This window comes from Ochotona princeps, chromosome 16 (assembly GCF_030435755.1).
Source record: "Ochotona princeps isolate mOchPri1 chromosome 16, mOchPri1.hap1, whole genome shotgun sequence".
NCBI lineage: Eukaryota > Metazoa > Chordata > Mammalia > Lagomorpha > Ochotonidae > Ochotona > Ochotona princeps.
The window spans coordinates 16,784,203-16,799,410 of record NC_080847.1 but is presented as its reverse complement, the minus strand read 5'-3'; the positions used below and the strand labels follow the sequence as shown (position 1 = coordinate 16,799,410).

General features: G+C 39.4%; 1 protein-coding gene across 2 annotated transcripts in view; it reads right to left on the bottom strand.

Moving 5' to 3' along the window:
- Positions 1–1,271: 1,271 nt before the first annotated feature.
- CDH11 (cadherin 11) overlaps positions 1,272–15,208 on the bottom strand; it is a 151,635-nt gene continuing 137,698 nt past the window's right edge. For both annotated transcript variants that reach the window (XM_058674509.1, XM_058674510.1), the window contains exons 12-13: positions 4,721–4,972; positions 1,272–2,586 (exon numbers count right to left, since the gene is read on the bottom strand). In XM_058674509.1, the coding sequence (XP_058530492.1) occupies positions 2,090–2,586; positions 4,721–4,972 (749 nt within the window). In that variant the 3' untranslated portion in view covers positions 1,272–2,089. The remainder of the gene's footprint in view (positions 2,587–4,720; positions 4,973–15,208) is intronic.

Genomic DNA, 15,208 nt, shown 5'->3' with positions numbered 1-15,208 from the left:
TAACTATTGAAAAGCAGACAGCCTTTAAAAAAAGTTAAACATAAAAATGTGAAAATGTAGTTGTCACCTCTAATTCAAATACAGTCCTAGAGAAAGAGGATGATTTGTGGTGATGGGTTACTTAACAGATATATACTTTTTTAAGTGCTATTCATATTCGTTTTGATTATTTCTTCATTTCAAATTCAGTTGGAGATCTGTGCAAATCTAGCAAAATATTCTTTGGATTACAAAACTACATAAAAATGAACCCAACCTGCAATTATGCAAGTATTGAAAATGTGTAATCCTTCACCAAAATGAAAGGGTCTAAAGTGACTTTGTCCACACAATGTATTCCATTGAAGTGTTCAGCCCAATTTGATCTAAATGCAAAATAAAATGGAAGTGAGTACTTCATATAAACATCCAAGAGAACGCATGTGCCCTGTGTTTAGAGGGAAGGAAGGAAAGCACTTTTATCAGAACCTTTCCCAGTATTGCTACGTTTTGACCTTTGGCCGAACACAGATCCCAATCCCAGGAGGCGAGGAGGAACTGCAGAGGACTGCGGGCAAACTCCTGGGTCAAACTGCATTGACCCTCATAATCCCACATGGATCACCCTCATCCTGAGCTTGGAGTTCACAGCGTATTATAAAACAGAACGTTTTTAAATGAACTGTCCTTTCTATTATCAAAACTCACACCTCCACATTGTTTTAAGAGAAGGTAGACATTACAGGAGGAAAAATCAGCAGTTTTAACCATCAGAGATTTACCAACAGCCTGCAGAGTCAACGTAAGGAAATGTGGAATAACATGACACATGGGAAAAATTCATATTTTTGACTCTTCATTCAAACCTCAAATACTCAATATGAGGCATAAAAATCTTCACCTTGAGGATTGAGTCCTGATAACTTCATTCTCTCATGGATTTGTCTTTCATAAACACCAGATTATTGATACACAAGATAAATGCATATTATCTAGCACATACTTCAAATAATACACTGGCCTAGACCTCCAGCATTCATCTTTTTAGAAGATGTGTGCCAAGAGAAGCCAGCAAGCCAATAATGGGAATGTACACGTAAAAGCTTTACATGATGTTAACAAAATCTGATCTGGAAAAAAAAATCATCAACTGTATTTGATTTTAAATAAACAATAAAAGCAGCAGATGAAAACATCATAAATAGGGTTATGAAAGATCACACAATTAAATTAGAAATATAAATGGATCATGAGAAATCCTTAATTTTTCCATGTTAAGAATCAAACCAGAATTAAAAAAGAATCTGTTTTTTTTATTTCAAAGGTTGCTTCTTATATTGAAGCTCATATTAAAGCAACAGTACAATGTTCATAAAATATAAGTGTGATGCCGTAACATTTTCTTACATGTCAGAATACTGATATTTGTATGTATACTAAAATAAGAACTTTAAAATTGTACAAATAGATACATTAAAAATGACATAGAAATAGGGCGCTTCTCACGGAAACAAGACAGTTATATCTGGCATGTATTAGTTTAAGATGGAAAGCAGAAGCAAAAAGATTTACAAGAGTCAGCAGTAACAAGATTGATACTCAAGAGACAATTGTACCTTGTATTGTACATACATTGTATGGGTTTAAGCTGGCTGAATAGTATATATTTCAAGTTTAAAAACGCACTACATAGAGAGTGTCCGTGGTTTAAGGCGAAATTACAGCTCAGAACTGTCGTCCTTTCTAATTTTGTGGAAGCTTCTTTGACAAATTAAAAAAAAAAAAGACTTAGATGTCCATAACACCTAAACAATTTCCCTTCATTGTGAGTTCTCCATCAGAGTTCTCCTTCACTTATTTTGTATGCCAAGTGGTTTTTCTCTAGTGAAGTTGATAAACAACTTCAATATTTGCCTTTTCGTGAGAAAAGGTACTTCACAGTATTTACCACTTTGATGTCCTTGCAGTGAGACTAAAGGCATCCTCTCCGTAAAACTTTGCTTGTTTTAAATGAGCCTTTCCTTGATTTAAAAAAATACCTGTTTACACATCTTCTAGATTCTTGAGAATGCCAGACACAGTTCTTAAGGCCAAATTTGTATCGTTATTGTTAAGAATCGTCATCAAAAGTGTCTTTGGAACCATACAAGTCTGCTAGTTTCTTAAAACGAGGTCCCCAGTTCTGTAGATAGTCATAGTCCAAATCTGAATCTGTGGTGGCGGACTCTAAGGAGCTCAGGGACCCGGCCACTGAGCCCCTGCCCTCGTAACCATAGATTTGGATGGAGTCATAGGGAGGAGCCGTGGGGTCATTGTCTGCCTCCTGTATTCTGGTGTTGATGAAGTCATCCACATCCACACTGTTGGGAGCTGGCCGCAGCCCAGGTCTGGGCATGTACTGATACTCGGGTTTGATGTCTTTGCGAGGGATAAATCCATTGATGCCATCGGGATTCTGGAGAGTGGCAATGTCAAAGGCTTCTGTGTCCTCCTCCCCACCCCCTTCATCGTCATAGGTGATGATGTTCTCACGGACATCTTCCTCCTCAAAGACGATGAGCGGTTCTTTCTTTTGCCTTCTTAGAGTCACAAACAGTACCACGATGACTACAGCGAGAGAAAAAAGAAACAAGTGAGCACACAATTAAGATAAGTGATCTCGAGGTCTGTTCCCAGAGCAAACGTGCATACAATGAACCACGAGGTACTTCAGAGCTAGAACCCATCTGGGTAATGACAGCTGTGCCTGGAATCTCCAAGGATGTGCAAAGTTGACCTCCAACGGCCTCCTCCTCAGCAACTGCTGCTGTGAAAATATCAGCTCAAACTGCTTGGCAGCAGGAATTACTTTGAACTTGTAAATGAATATGGATGCTATTAGGAAATTGCCTGCCAAAGAATGAGGAAAATAGTAAATAAGTGTCTACTGTCTCTTAAAAAATGGTCAATGCCAGGTCCAATTTGTAAAGGAAGAAACTGCCTTTCCGAAGGTTAACGATGAGTGCATTCAGAGAATGCAGGAGCCACCTTCCTGTGATAGGTGACAGCTGAGCTTCTGATCAAAGATCTGGAGAACACCACTGGCCTTACTCCATCTTAATAAGAAATGTTACTGTAAGGGCAGGGGAATCCACTCAGAGCACTCCATAGAACAGAGGAAGCTCATGAAGACTCGTAGAACATCTCCCTGAGCACTCTTCTTACACAGGCAGACAGCATCAACTGAGAGCCCACATGGCACTCCCACGACCTGAGCAAGGGACCCCATTGAGGTTGGGCCATCATGAGGAGTGAGCAGTCATTAAAACGAGATCTCTGACATCATTTAATTCTTGACTGATTCCCTCTGTGTCCCGCTGCCTTTAAGAGTCTTCTATAGTGTTCCATTATAAGGCTCTCTAACACACTCAGCAAGACAAAAGAGAAAATAAGTTGGTGGCTGAAATTAACAAGGAGACTGAGACTCTCTGGGTCCAGGGTTGCTCTGAGAAGCCCTGGATTGCCTGATGTTTCTCAGAGCTCCATACCTTGCTCTTGCCAGCACCTTTACATACCCACTGCTTCTCACTTTGTCCTCTGGGATGACCCACCCTCTCGCTCTCGCCATGAACATGCTGCCTGGCATTCCTTCCTGTCACAGATGCACTCACTTGGCCCTTCTTCGCCCTGTCACCACATTTCTCACACGGCTTACTCATCAGTCTCTTGTGTCATTAGTTCTTCAGGGCTCTTCATGCTTTGTTGTTTCTGTTGGGACTATCCATCCATGCCAACCCTGTTCCTTAGTTGGAAAGTGTCCTCAGCACCTGACATAACTGCTGAGTCCTCCAGAAAGATGCATTTGTCCTCCCAGGCAGTGTCAGGTGCTTTTTACACAGTATCTGTATCAGATGTGTCTCTGTTTATCTGTCTATGCATACCTTCCTTCACAGACTGTTAACTTACTGGGCACAGAGAACTTGCGTAGGTGTCTTTAGACCCAGAGTATAACACAGAGCATGGTACCCAGATCACATTCAACAACTGCTTGAAGAGCTGAACAAATTGGTGCATTCATTATGCTATGAGAAAGTAAATAGTATAGGAAAAACACAGGTTTGATGCTAAGCTTATGTGAGGTTGATTACTGATTTTGTTATGACAGTAGGAACCAGTGATAGAATCTTCTTGACACCCAGCCATAGTCAGAGAGCAGAACACAGATGCGATGTAAGTGCAAAAGAGGAACCCATAACCAGCACAGGCAGCAAAGGATTTCTAGAGAGCTCTGTGTGCTGAGACTCTCATATAGACATTACGTAAGATAACTGGAGGCGAGGTCAGGGTCCAGCTGCAGTTAAAGTGACCTTTGTCCTGAGCCTTCTGTCCTTCATAGGCTATGATTCCCTCTATTTCCAACTCATTTCTCTCCTTGACGAAGACAAAATCCTTGCCAATAAACGCAGGTGTCTAACCTTGTGTCTCGTCTTCAAAACCTTCTCTTCTGCCTCTCTAGCACCCTGATGGCTTCTGCTACATGATGCTTAGCAATGTGTCCAACCAACCTTCTCTGAACTCTGCTAGAACTGCTTGTTAAGATGTCTGTTCCCTTGTTATGCTAGAAATGCCATGAGAGCGTGCATGCCTTTTTCTCATCTTCAACTGTGATCCTCGTAATGAGCCTGTACTTGAAAAATAGACTTTTCAAAGCCCTGCATCTGATTGAAGGCCTTTGCTGCAAGCGGCCATCAAGATTCCTTACCCAGGAGAATGACGATGCAGGCAAGGATGGCTATCAGCGCCCCGGTGCTCAGGCCAGCATTCAGGATATACGCCTCGGCATTACAAGACAGCAGTGCCCCGTTCACGTCGCAGCCACAGACTTTGATGGTGAGGGTGTTGGTGCTACTCATCGGGGGGATTCCGCCATCACTGATGACTATGGGCAGCAGGTACAAATCCTGCTTCTGCCGACTGAACCCTCCACGCCGGGCGTACACACCTGCCGTGTTATCTGTTGGAAGAGGGGAGACAGGTGTATTCTGCTATCCAGATCATTCAAATCACATTTGCACTCCGCTTGGCAGTGTTGAGGCCTCTTTTCTGATCACAAACATAGACAACAGCAATCTTTCTCTCTTGTTCTTTAATCTAAGTCACTGTACAAGCCACCATCATTTGGCCTGGTAGGATCACAGGACACTATCTTTTTTTTTTTTTTTTTGGGTCAATGTGGAATGTCTCCTTGACAAACTCCTCACATCACGCTGTGGCTCAGTATTGCTCCATCCACCAAATGGCGAAAGAGAGAAGGAGCTTCTGCCATACACAAACAGATACAATTAAATAGTCTCAGGAAAAAAAATAAATCCTTTGACATGCTTACACTTTCTGTTTTTCATGGCACGGCTTGCGCCATTTTTATCCTCTCTCTGTGTTTGTTGTTCTTGTTATGGCTGAAGAAATTCCAAGTTTACCGTCAAACATTGTTCCTGACCAACTATCTGCCAACGCAGGAGACCCAAGGTGGTATTTTCTTTACAGAAGGAATACAACATAAACCTTGAAGATTGATCGCTTCTTTGAAATTCAAAAACAAGCAGTCATCCTTTGAAGCATGATTCCTCCTGCTTAACATGATTGTGGGATTTTTCTGTTGCTCATGTAACACAGCGCTGTCTCTCTAAAGCAAGCACCAAGGACTTTATTCATGACCCCTGATCTTGCCTTCGAGGCTCCCTTCTTGCCTCTTTCCGCATGGACAAGCTCAGTTAGACATTGAAATCCATTCTGATACCCAAGCACACCATGCCTTTCCATGTGCCTTGTAGTTTTACCTATTACCTGATTCGGGGGACTGGTAGGGGGAAGCCACTCCTTTCCCACCAGGACCAACTCAAAATTGAATGCAAACACCACCTCTTCAGGGAGGTATTTCTAAACTATCTTCGTGATGACCCATTACACAGTAGATTGGAAGAGAAAAAGGTATCCCACTCCTTTGTCATTATTTATTGACATAACTACGTCAACTTTTGTGAGGCTGTACGCTTCTTGAGAATAGGAGATTTTATGCTTCGTTTCCACCTCTGCGGTGCCAGACAGCAGACATTCAATAAATATTTTTGAACAAATGGTACAACTGTGTTCTGGGGAAAGTTTAACCACAATTCCAGATGTTGGCTTTCACGTATTTCTCAATCTCTTGTAACCTCTGCTCCCAAAATACTTTCTCATCGTGTTTTCTCTAACAGCCAAAAATATTTTTCCAAGATGTATTTTCCTGGGAAAAGGAGAGGTATGCTGATATTCTAAAACAGTGGATTTTTTTAAAGTCCCATCAATATACACACATAACCACAAAGTGGCCTCTGCTCTGCCCTGCCTGTAAGTTGCTTAAGTATTAATTCACAACAATATGAATATCATGAGCAACATCGTGAGTAAATGCCTGGCAGCCTTTAAGTAGGTCGACAGTATGTAAAATCAACTTCTGCAATGGGAAATATTTTCAACATAAAATTAAATTGATGTGTTTTAGGTTAAATAAAATGCAACTTATTCCCCTGTGACATTTTACACACACACACACACACACACACACTCCCACAAAACACACATGCACATGCAACTTAAGAAATTCGTGCAGAATGGAGTTGAATGATAAATTTTGGTGCAAAAATACTTGAGTTCCATGCATACAAAGAGTCTGCAAGCAGTTCATGGAAAGCACACATTATGAAAGCAAATGCACGAATTCAGCATCATTGTGCGCCAAAATAAACTTACTTTAAATCCATTTTGCAAAATCTTTTTTAAACACCCTTCCATGTGAGAGATTCATTCTCACTTAAGGATAAGAAGATATTCTGAGTATGTGAAAGGTGGGTGTGCAAAGTTACCGGCTTTGGCAAAATTTGTAGTGACAGATTCCTTGCCATCATCGATTGCCAACATCTCAATCAAAATAAGGCAGAATAACTAGCTTGGATTCCTATATTTTCTGAATTTTGCATGATTGGCATAAATTGCTCCTATCACTGGAGAAAAATACAGATATAGAAAATGGTTTTTAAAGATAAACAAACTAGTCAAAATTGTGAGTGAAAATATTTTCACGTTACTGTTCTTTTCTATTCTTGGCTACAGCATTCTTCCAGACTCGGTAATTTCAAAACAATTTAAATGGATATAGCAAATTATTTTTTAACCATGTCTTTTAAAAACAAATTATTCTATGTTGAAATAGGATTTTCACAAGTTAAAAGTTATAAAATATGTGTATTTCCATTTCAGTGATTAGAAATGCCCTAGTGCTGTTGTGATTTTAAAAAGGCTAAAAATAAAGTCAACTCTGATAAAAAAAAAAATAACCTTCTCTGTAGATTATGTATTTAGCTTACCTATCGGATCCTACTCTGTTATCCACTGTATAATGGTTGGAGGGACTTGGAACAGAACGTTTTTGTTTTCATAAACTTGTGGGAGCTTTCAAGTGTCATCTGGCCAAGATCACACCTCGGGATCACAGCATCCTGAAAGGTGACTAAAAATCAAAGACTAATGGACAACATACATCTGAACATGCGTGAACATGTGGGTCTAAGAAGTCTCGTTCTGAACAGTCAAGTCCTCTCAGATACAGTGAAACTGGTTCACGGAAGACCATCAAAGTGCCCAGCTGACTGAACCATTTAAAGCATCTGAGGAGATACATCAGTAGAACCTGAAAATCGTTTTCAAAAATATGTGTTCCGGTAAACTGCATTTGACATGAACTCTAAGACTAGCTCAAGAGGTGGGAAAAAAATAGAATAAGGGTCTTTTCTGGAGATACAAATTGTACGTGTTAGGATGAGTCCTTTTTCTTACCTAGACTCTCACTGACTCACGATTAATAACCTGCTTTATTTTTATCAGACATACAGAAACTGTAAATACTCATGTTTCAGTACAAGTGCAAACTGCGCAATGTCCAATCAGAATAAGTAAATATATATCACCTCAACCATTTATTTCTTTATGGAGAAGCCTTTAAAACCTTTTCTTACTAACCACGCTTTCCAGAGACGATACTGGAGCTAAATAATGTGACAAAAGCCAGTGGTTGTTCTGTGCTATGCTTCCAAAGAGATCAAGGATTCTGTCTGTCAGGAAACTGAGCATACAGTACTGAAACCCTCCAGGATACTCAACAAAGTGCTAGGTTAGGGGACGTGGCCGATAGGCTGGCTAGACATATGGGTGGACTCTAATACTTGACTTAGTAAAATATCCTACTTCAAATTCAAGTTCCCAAGCATCAGGCAAGGGCTGTATTTGCAAGAGAATATTTCTTTTTCTTTTTTCTTTTTTGTTTATTTCCATCGAAAGAAAAATACACATTTATGAGGAACAATAAGATGTTTTGATGCATGTATACACTGTGTGATCAAACCGGAGTGATTAGCATATTCATTATCTTAAAAACTCCATTTCTTTTAGTGAAAACATGAAACAGAAGAAAGACACTTCAGAGGACTTAGTAACCTGGATTTGAAGGTCTTTCTCGTGATGCTGTCTGGTTAATCATGAAGATTAGACACAAGGGTCAGGAGTGTTATGAAAAAGCCCTCTAGACACACTATTAAAAACTGAAGCAAACACACAGTAATAAAACCCCTTTATCCTAGGAACCTACAATGCGTCTTAAGTTTTAATACAGGTTTTCCTTTACCCTAATTATTTTAAGTATCCACTCACTCCACCTCTGTTTCTGAGAGGGTTCCTTTACTGTGAACACATGAAAGGACCGCAAAAGGTCCGTAGAAACAAGGCAATTAAATGGGTTTTATTTTGGAATAAATTTTTCTTTTGAAATCCTTGCACAGTTTTCTAAATTTTTTTCACAGTACACATTTTCCATGTGCTTTTTGAAGAACTCTTGTATATATTAGTGAGACCGGTGAGCAATCCAAGAAACAGATTCAATAAGATGAAATTCTTGGTTAAGTGCCTGATAAAAGACCAATCCGCTTGTTCTTTGAATTCAAATGTTAAACGTTCTAAGTATTAATTGTCAGACTTCTGCATGCAAAGTAACATATTGAGTTTTAATATCCTCCTCTGCAAAGCTTTAGAGTTAAATTTCGTTATGTTCCTAAAGGCACTTAGCACAGTGCCAGCCTGTTAGAGATACAAAATATTAATATTTTTTCTGGAAACTTCTTTGAGCAGTAGATTAATGAGGAAGAGAAACTTTTTGGCAAAGAGAATTCTTGAAAATGTTGTTGCTGCTTTGAATGTGATTGCCAACACAGAAGGGCTTGTCCTCCAGAGGTAGGAAAACAGTTCATTCTCTTCCGTCCTGGGCAACACATTTACAATTATATAAGATGTTTGCCAAGCACCTCCTTTTTTCCTCCTGGCACTCAATATTCTCATCCCTGAACACAGACATGTAACCAATTCTATTTTTTCCCCACTAGGCAAAACTTTGCATTTGTGGCCATTAATTTTAATTTATGTCATGAACAAATTGTGGTGTTTCTATTAATGGAAAAAAGATAAATTCATATTTACATTTCACATCTACAATCTGGACTCCTAATCACATTCTGGTTTTACCTGCACACATTATCATTATGCTAGCAACATGTAAAAGTTCCTGGTAATGATGGTCTCCATGGAACTAGTTTGGAGATGCAAATACAAGGATCATGATGATGATGTTGTCTAATGGAAGGATACGTAGCATTTGACATTTCAACACAAAATCATGATGCAGAAATTGCCCTTGATAATTAGACTGTACTGGGAGCCAATCTTGCATAAAAATCAGTACAACTTGGAAGACAGCAAGCTGAGCAACAAGTGGGCATCGAGCCTGCTTGTTAAAAACTTGCAAATACAAATGAGTCCAGCGAAGAACTAGCATATTCTTCCCTCACGCTAATGTCAGAAGACAGGACTGAAACACCTACTCCACTGAGGATGACAGTCGCTCCTGCACTTTCCCTGAAGCTAGTAAGAGGATCTAACTTACAAATTCTTTTACTCCGTTCATGTTTCCTTTGAAATGAAAGGGCCTCTGTGACTTGACCTCACTGGGGTCACTGTAGCCTCTGAAGAAAGGCTGTGTCTGTTTGGGGTTCCTCTCCAAAGGAGTGGAAGGTTTGGATGCTCTACGCTAAACCTTCCTCTCAGCAGACATTTTGTTCGTTGCTGACACAAATCTACCAAACTTCAGAGAAAAAGTACACCTAGCCTACAAAAAGCTCCAATATCTGTCCTCTTATCATTAAAGACATTCTTAATTCAATACTCCATAATTTGGAACAGCATCTGTAAATATTCCCTATAATTTTATACGCTGCATTACATCAAGTACCATAGCAGGGCCAAGACAGTCTAGCCACATGTTTCTTTTATGTGGGCTCAAAATTCTAACCAAACTCCAGATTTCAGGAGTCATTCAAAGGAAGCCAGAATGTGACATTTTAGTGTGATAAAATCAGAGAGCAAAAAGGAAGAACTGCCAATCACAAAACAGGGTAAATTTTTGTGTTCTAGGTGTGAATTCCTCAATGGCTCAAACTCAATGTAGTATTAATCTGATCAGTCCCAGAACAGCTCCAGATTATTTCTATCCTGGAAAACAAAAGTCAAACTCTGGGGGTAGGGAGATCACACATACTAGACACAACAGGTGTTTATTCAGTCATTTACAGAATAATCCTTTTAAAAAATTACATTTTTCTGAGTCCACTCCACGTTTGAGGTTAATGGACACACACAAGCATACGCAAGGGGCTTCAGAGAGTTTATGGAAAACATGCACTGTCTAAACTCTACCTTTGTGTGCAGTTTTTTAATTTTCCCAAATGATGTGTGCTCATACATGAAAGAAATATAACATAAATATAACATAAAACTGGTGTGTGTGTGTGTGTGTGTGTAGGTGTTCATGTCTTAATTCTTAGCGGCATTTTTGGTATGAAATATTTTAGAAATTTCAGAAAGATGTACAGCTACAAAAGGCATCACTTGAACACGTGAGCATTTAGACTTTTTCATGCTGATTTAAACTTCAACATTGAATTGAAATTTTTGGTGTCTGTTCGCTATCTTTAAGTGAATTGATACAAATGTCAAGCAACATGATTAAAGCATGTAGCATATACATGTCTCAGATCACTATTAAGTTTAACAATGAATTTAATACCTTCTTTGTGCACCTTTGTTTCTCAGCCTCTCTGGACAACCTAAGCACTGTCCACCCACCTGTATGCATCACATGTGTTATACACCCCACAGAAACTGTGTGAACGTTGGTCCTTTCCACGGGAAAGCAGAGACCTGAACTCACTCACTTTCCACTGATCTTTATGCATTTAACAGTGGTTTGTGAGTTGGCAAAATTAGTGGTCAGATAACATGATTTTCACACAGCTCCCATTAATTAGACCTTTTCACACAGTCATGTCCTACACATTTGCTAATTTTCAATCAACATCTCTCCCTATCATGTCCCCATAAATATTATTTCACTGTTTTGAACGACAGAAGGAAGAGAGAGACTGAGTCCCATCTGCTGGTTCACTCGTGGTACACTGGCAACAGCCCACTACCAGGAAGGAAGCCAAGGACCAGGAGCTCAAACCAGGTCTCCTACATTGCAAGGATTCAATTATGTAAGTCCCCACTACTGTCCATTAGGCTAATCTAATACAGATTAAAAGAAAGCTGGAGTCAGGAGCTGGAGCTGTGGATTGAATTCAAATACCGTGATGTGAAACATGATTGTCTTCCCTACTAATGTAAATGCCGGACCTTTATGCCTCACTTTTAAACCCAATTTGAACAACGTTGCCTGTATTTATGTTATAGGTTATGCTCCTGATAAGTATCTTTATCTTTTCACGTGACTTTCATTCCTTATTATTTACTGAGTCAGATTCAACTAAGCAACATTTATTTAGCTGGGAAAAGGCAAACCTGTTCCTTGATAGTTTTACACCGTTTATCTCAAAGGATTTTTCAAACTATGTGAAAAAATGGGATGAACCTTGATGTATAGAAAAAAGTAATTTTAGAACAAATAAGGACGCAATTCTCACAATAATACAATGCAAACAAGAGTAGGAGTCGAGCTGTGCTAGGTTTCATCATAATTTACTGGCACACAGCTCACTCCGAAATACTACAGCTAGGGGAAGACAGTCTCAGGTTCTAGGTTAAAGAAAAGTTCATAGAAACTTCAGGATTTCATGACAGACAGACAAAAAATAATCAAGGGTACTAATCTCCCATCTCTGTCCTCATGGCTTTTACACATTCATGTATAATCTCTCTCTCTGTGTGTCTCTCTCCCCCCCACATACACACATCCCTCAGAAAGAATCCAATGTTCAGCAAGCACAAAGAAATTATCTTCCTGATATTTTGGAATGAGATAAACGTAACAATGATTCCATTTTAAAAGGGGCAAGCTTTAAATTTCTAATGAAATAGATCATTTTCCTCAATTTTCTGGAGTCTATAATGTTTCCCAACTCAATTAAGGAACTACACGTACTATGGAAGAATTAACTACCTACTTCAATTAACATTTTTCATAGTGTGGAATCAGCACAATAAAACCAGTAAAGAATAGCATGGCAGGAGGAACTGCTTGTGAGCACATTTGTGAAATTCAGGTATATGTGTATGAGGCATTTAAGCAAGCAGTTTTCATCAACAGAATTTTCATTATTATATTTGATCAAAAAGTCAGATCTTCCTTCACTATTGCCTAAAAATAATTTTCTCTTTGCTAGTAGAGATTGGGGGGGGTGGCGAAGAACATATTTGCTAAGGACTGTTTTAGTGTAAGACAAAGAAAAATATCAAGGAATTCAATGGGATATAGACAATGATGGTCATTAAGGGAGTTTGCAAACCCAAGGACCAGAAGAAGTTTTAAAAAGGTATCTGACCTATTAAGATGACCTATTTCTTTTCTGCTGTGTGGAAAAGGAAGTGGGTTTCCAGCAACAACTGTGTTCTTCGTGTGACAAACTGCAGCAATGAATTTCAGGCAGAAAAGGAACATAATTATTTACACAAGTGAAAATGGCAGGGCATTAAAATACATCTGCCATTTTGATCTGCCAACAAAGCATCTTCCATATTGGAGCAATTAAGGGGAAAATTCATTCCACACAAATCTGTTTGGCTGTCTTTAAATTCTGAAAGTGAAAAATCAGAAGCATATTTGGAAGTTATTTGATGCTATTCAAACTTTTAAAAATTTTTAATTTAGGGGCAAAAGATGGAAAGAAACAAAGACATTTGCCAAGGGGTCTAATCATGGAGAATCTGTCTTGGTGACTTTCCCTCAAAATATTATTTATTCATTTGTTTTTGTTTTAAATAGTGTAAACTTAATTCTGACTACACCAAACCTCCTATGATCAACAACCTGACCCATCTTGGGTAATATGTCTACAAAATGTATGTGAAGATCATCTCAACCACAGGCATTCGTAAAACTTTGTGGAAAGATAAGTCAGTGAATGAAAGTCTTTGATGAAGAAACACTGACTTCCTCAGCATATTTTAACATAAGAACAGCCATTACAGCCTGAAGGTACTTTCTTAAGCTCCTTATTTTTCCCATCATAAGCTGGAGGGAAGGGCGGGGGGAGGAAAAGACATCCCAGGTTCAACCAAACAAGGGGCATTGGAGCATGATACATGTGGGACAATGCACTCAAAGTTGCTGCAGCTCAGGGTTTAAAACAGCAAGATAAAAAAGATGATAGAGGCCAAGAGCTCAGGGAAAGACAAGAGTGTCTCATTCTCTGAGCTATGAAATATATATTTATTAGTGAGGACTGCATGAAATGGGAGCAGAACACAGCAAAACTCTTTGGAAGTCACCATGTAGTTACGGTGTCTCTGTGGGTAATCCTGCGATTGTCCCTCCCTGCAGTGGCCGTGTCTTCATAATGTAGCTGACTTTGCTTGATGTGCTTTTGGAAACTCCATGACATCAAGGACTATGTCTTATTCAGTGTTGCAGCACAACACTTAGGGCATTCCCTGGCATACCTTCCCAGGATTATGGGAGGGCAAAAGATAAGAGATTATGTCAGGGAAACTGGAAAACACCTGGTTTTTGGTAAAAGCCATGTTGTCACTAAATAAGGAAGAAACATCACAGATAGGGGAGTCAAACGATACAGAAATGGCATCTCATGGTGTACAAAGGGCTGCTCTTGATTTGCTGACTGGAAAAACCAATCCCGAGTATTTTTGTTCTCATGATAAGTGTTTACTGCAAGCTCTTAATATTTCCCTCTAGTGTTCAAATCAGAAACGTTCTAATCAGAAAAATGTTCAGTTACTTGCAATATATAATAAACCTTGAAGTACAGTAGAAATGACAGTTGCAAAGTATGCATCCTTGGAATTCTGGAGTTGAGGACATATTCCAATTGTAGTCAGAACGTCTGTCATTTTGGTATCTTTATCTTTCAAAGCAGAGCTGCAATTCATGAATTAGAAATGGTGCAGCATTTGACATTTATTTAAAAGCAGTAATAAAATTAATTACATGTCAACTATTCAGAAATAACGACTAAAATCATTCCCCTTTTAAAGATGAAGAGCAGAGTGAAGAATTTTATCACTAAACCCTGTACTTTCACCCTATACTTTACCACATGATTGTTTGGAATAACAAGCTTGGCATTTAAAATGACAAAGTTTAATAATACGATGTTCCGGGCCCGGCGGTGTGGCCTAGCGGCTAAAGTCCCCGCCTTGAACGCCCCGGGATCCCATATGGGCGCCAGTTCTAATCCCGGCAGCTCCACTTCCCATCCAGCTCCCTGTTAGTGGCCTGGGAAAGCAGTCGAGGACGGCCCAATGCTTTGGGACCCTGCACCCGCGTGGGAGACCTGGAAGAGGTTCCTGGTCCCGGCATCGGATTGGCGCTCACCAGCCCGTTGCGGCTCACTTGGGGAGTGAAACATCAGATGGAAGATCTTCCTCTCTGTCTCTCCTCCTCTCTGTATATCCGGCTTTCCAATAATAATAAAATCTTTAAAAAAAAAATAATACGATGTTCCAATTCACCAAATCACGCACAAATGCTTATTTATGAGTAGCAAGAATGGCTATAATGATACAATAAGCCGGAGGGGTGGGAAGAATTCAGATTACTCTTATCGTAAATTATGTGTATCCTTCATAAAACAACATCAAGCTATTTGAAAGTGAACTC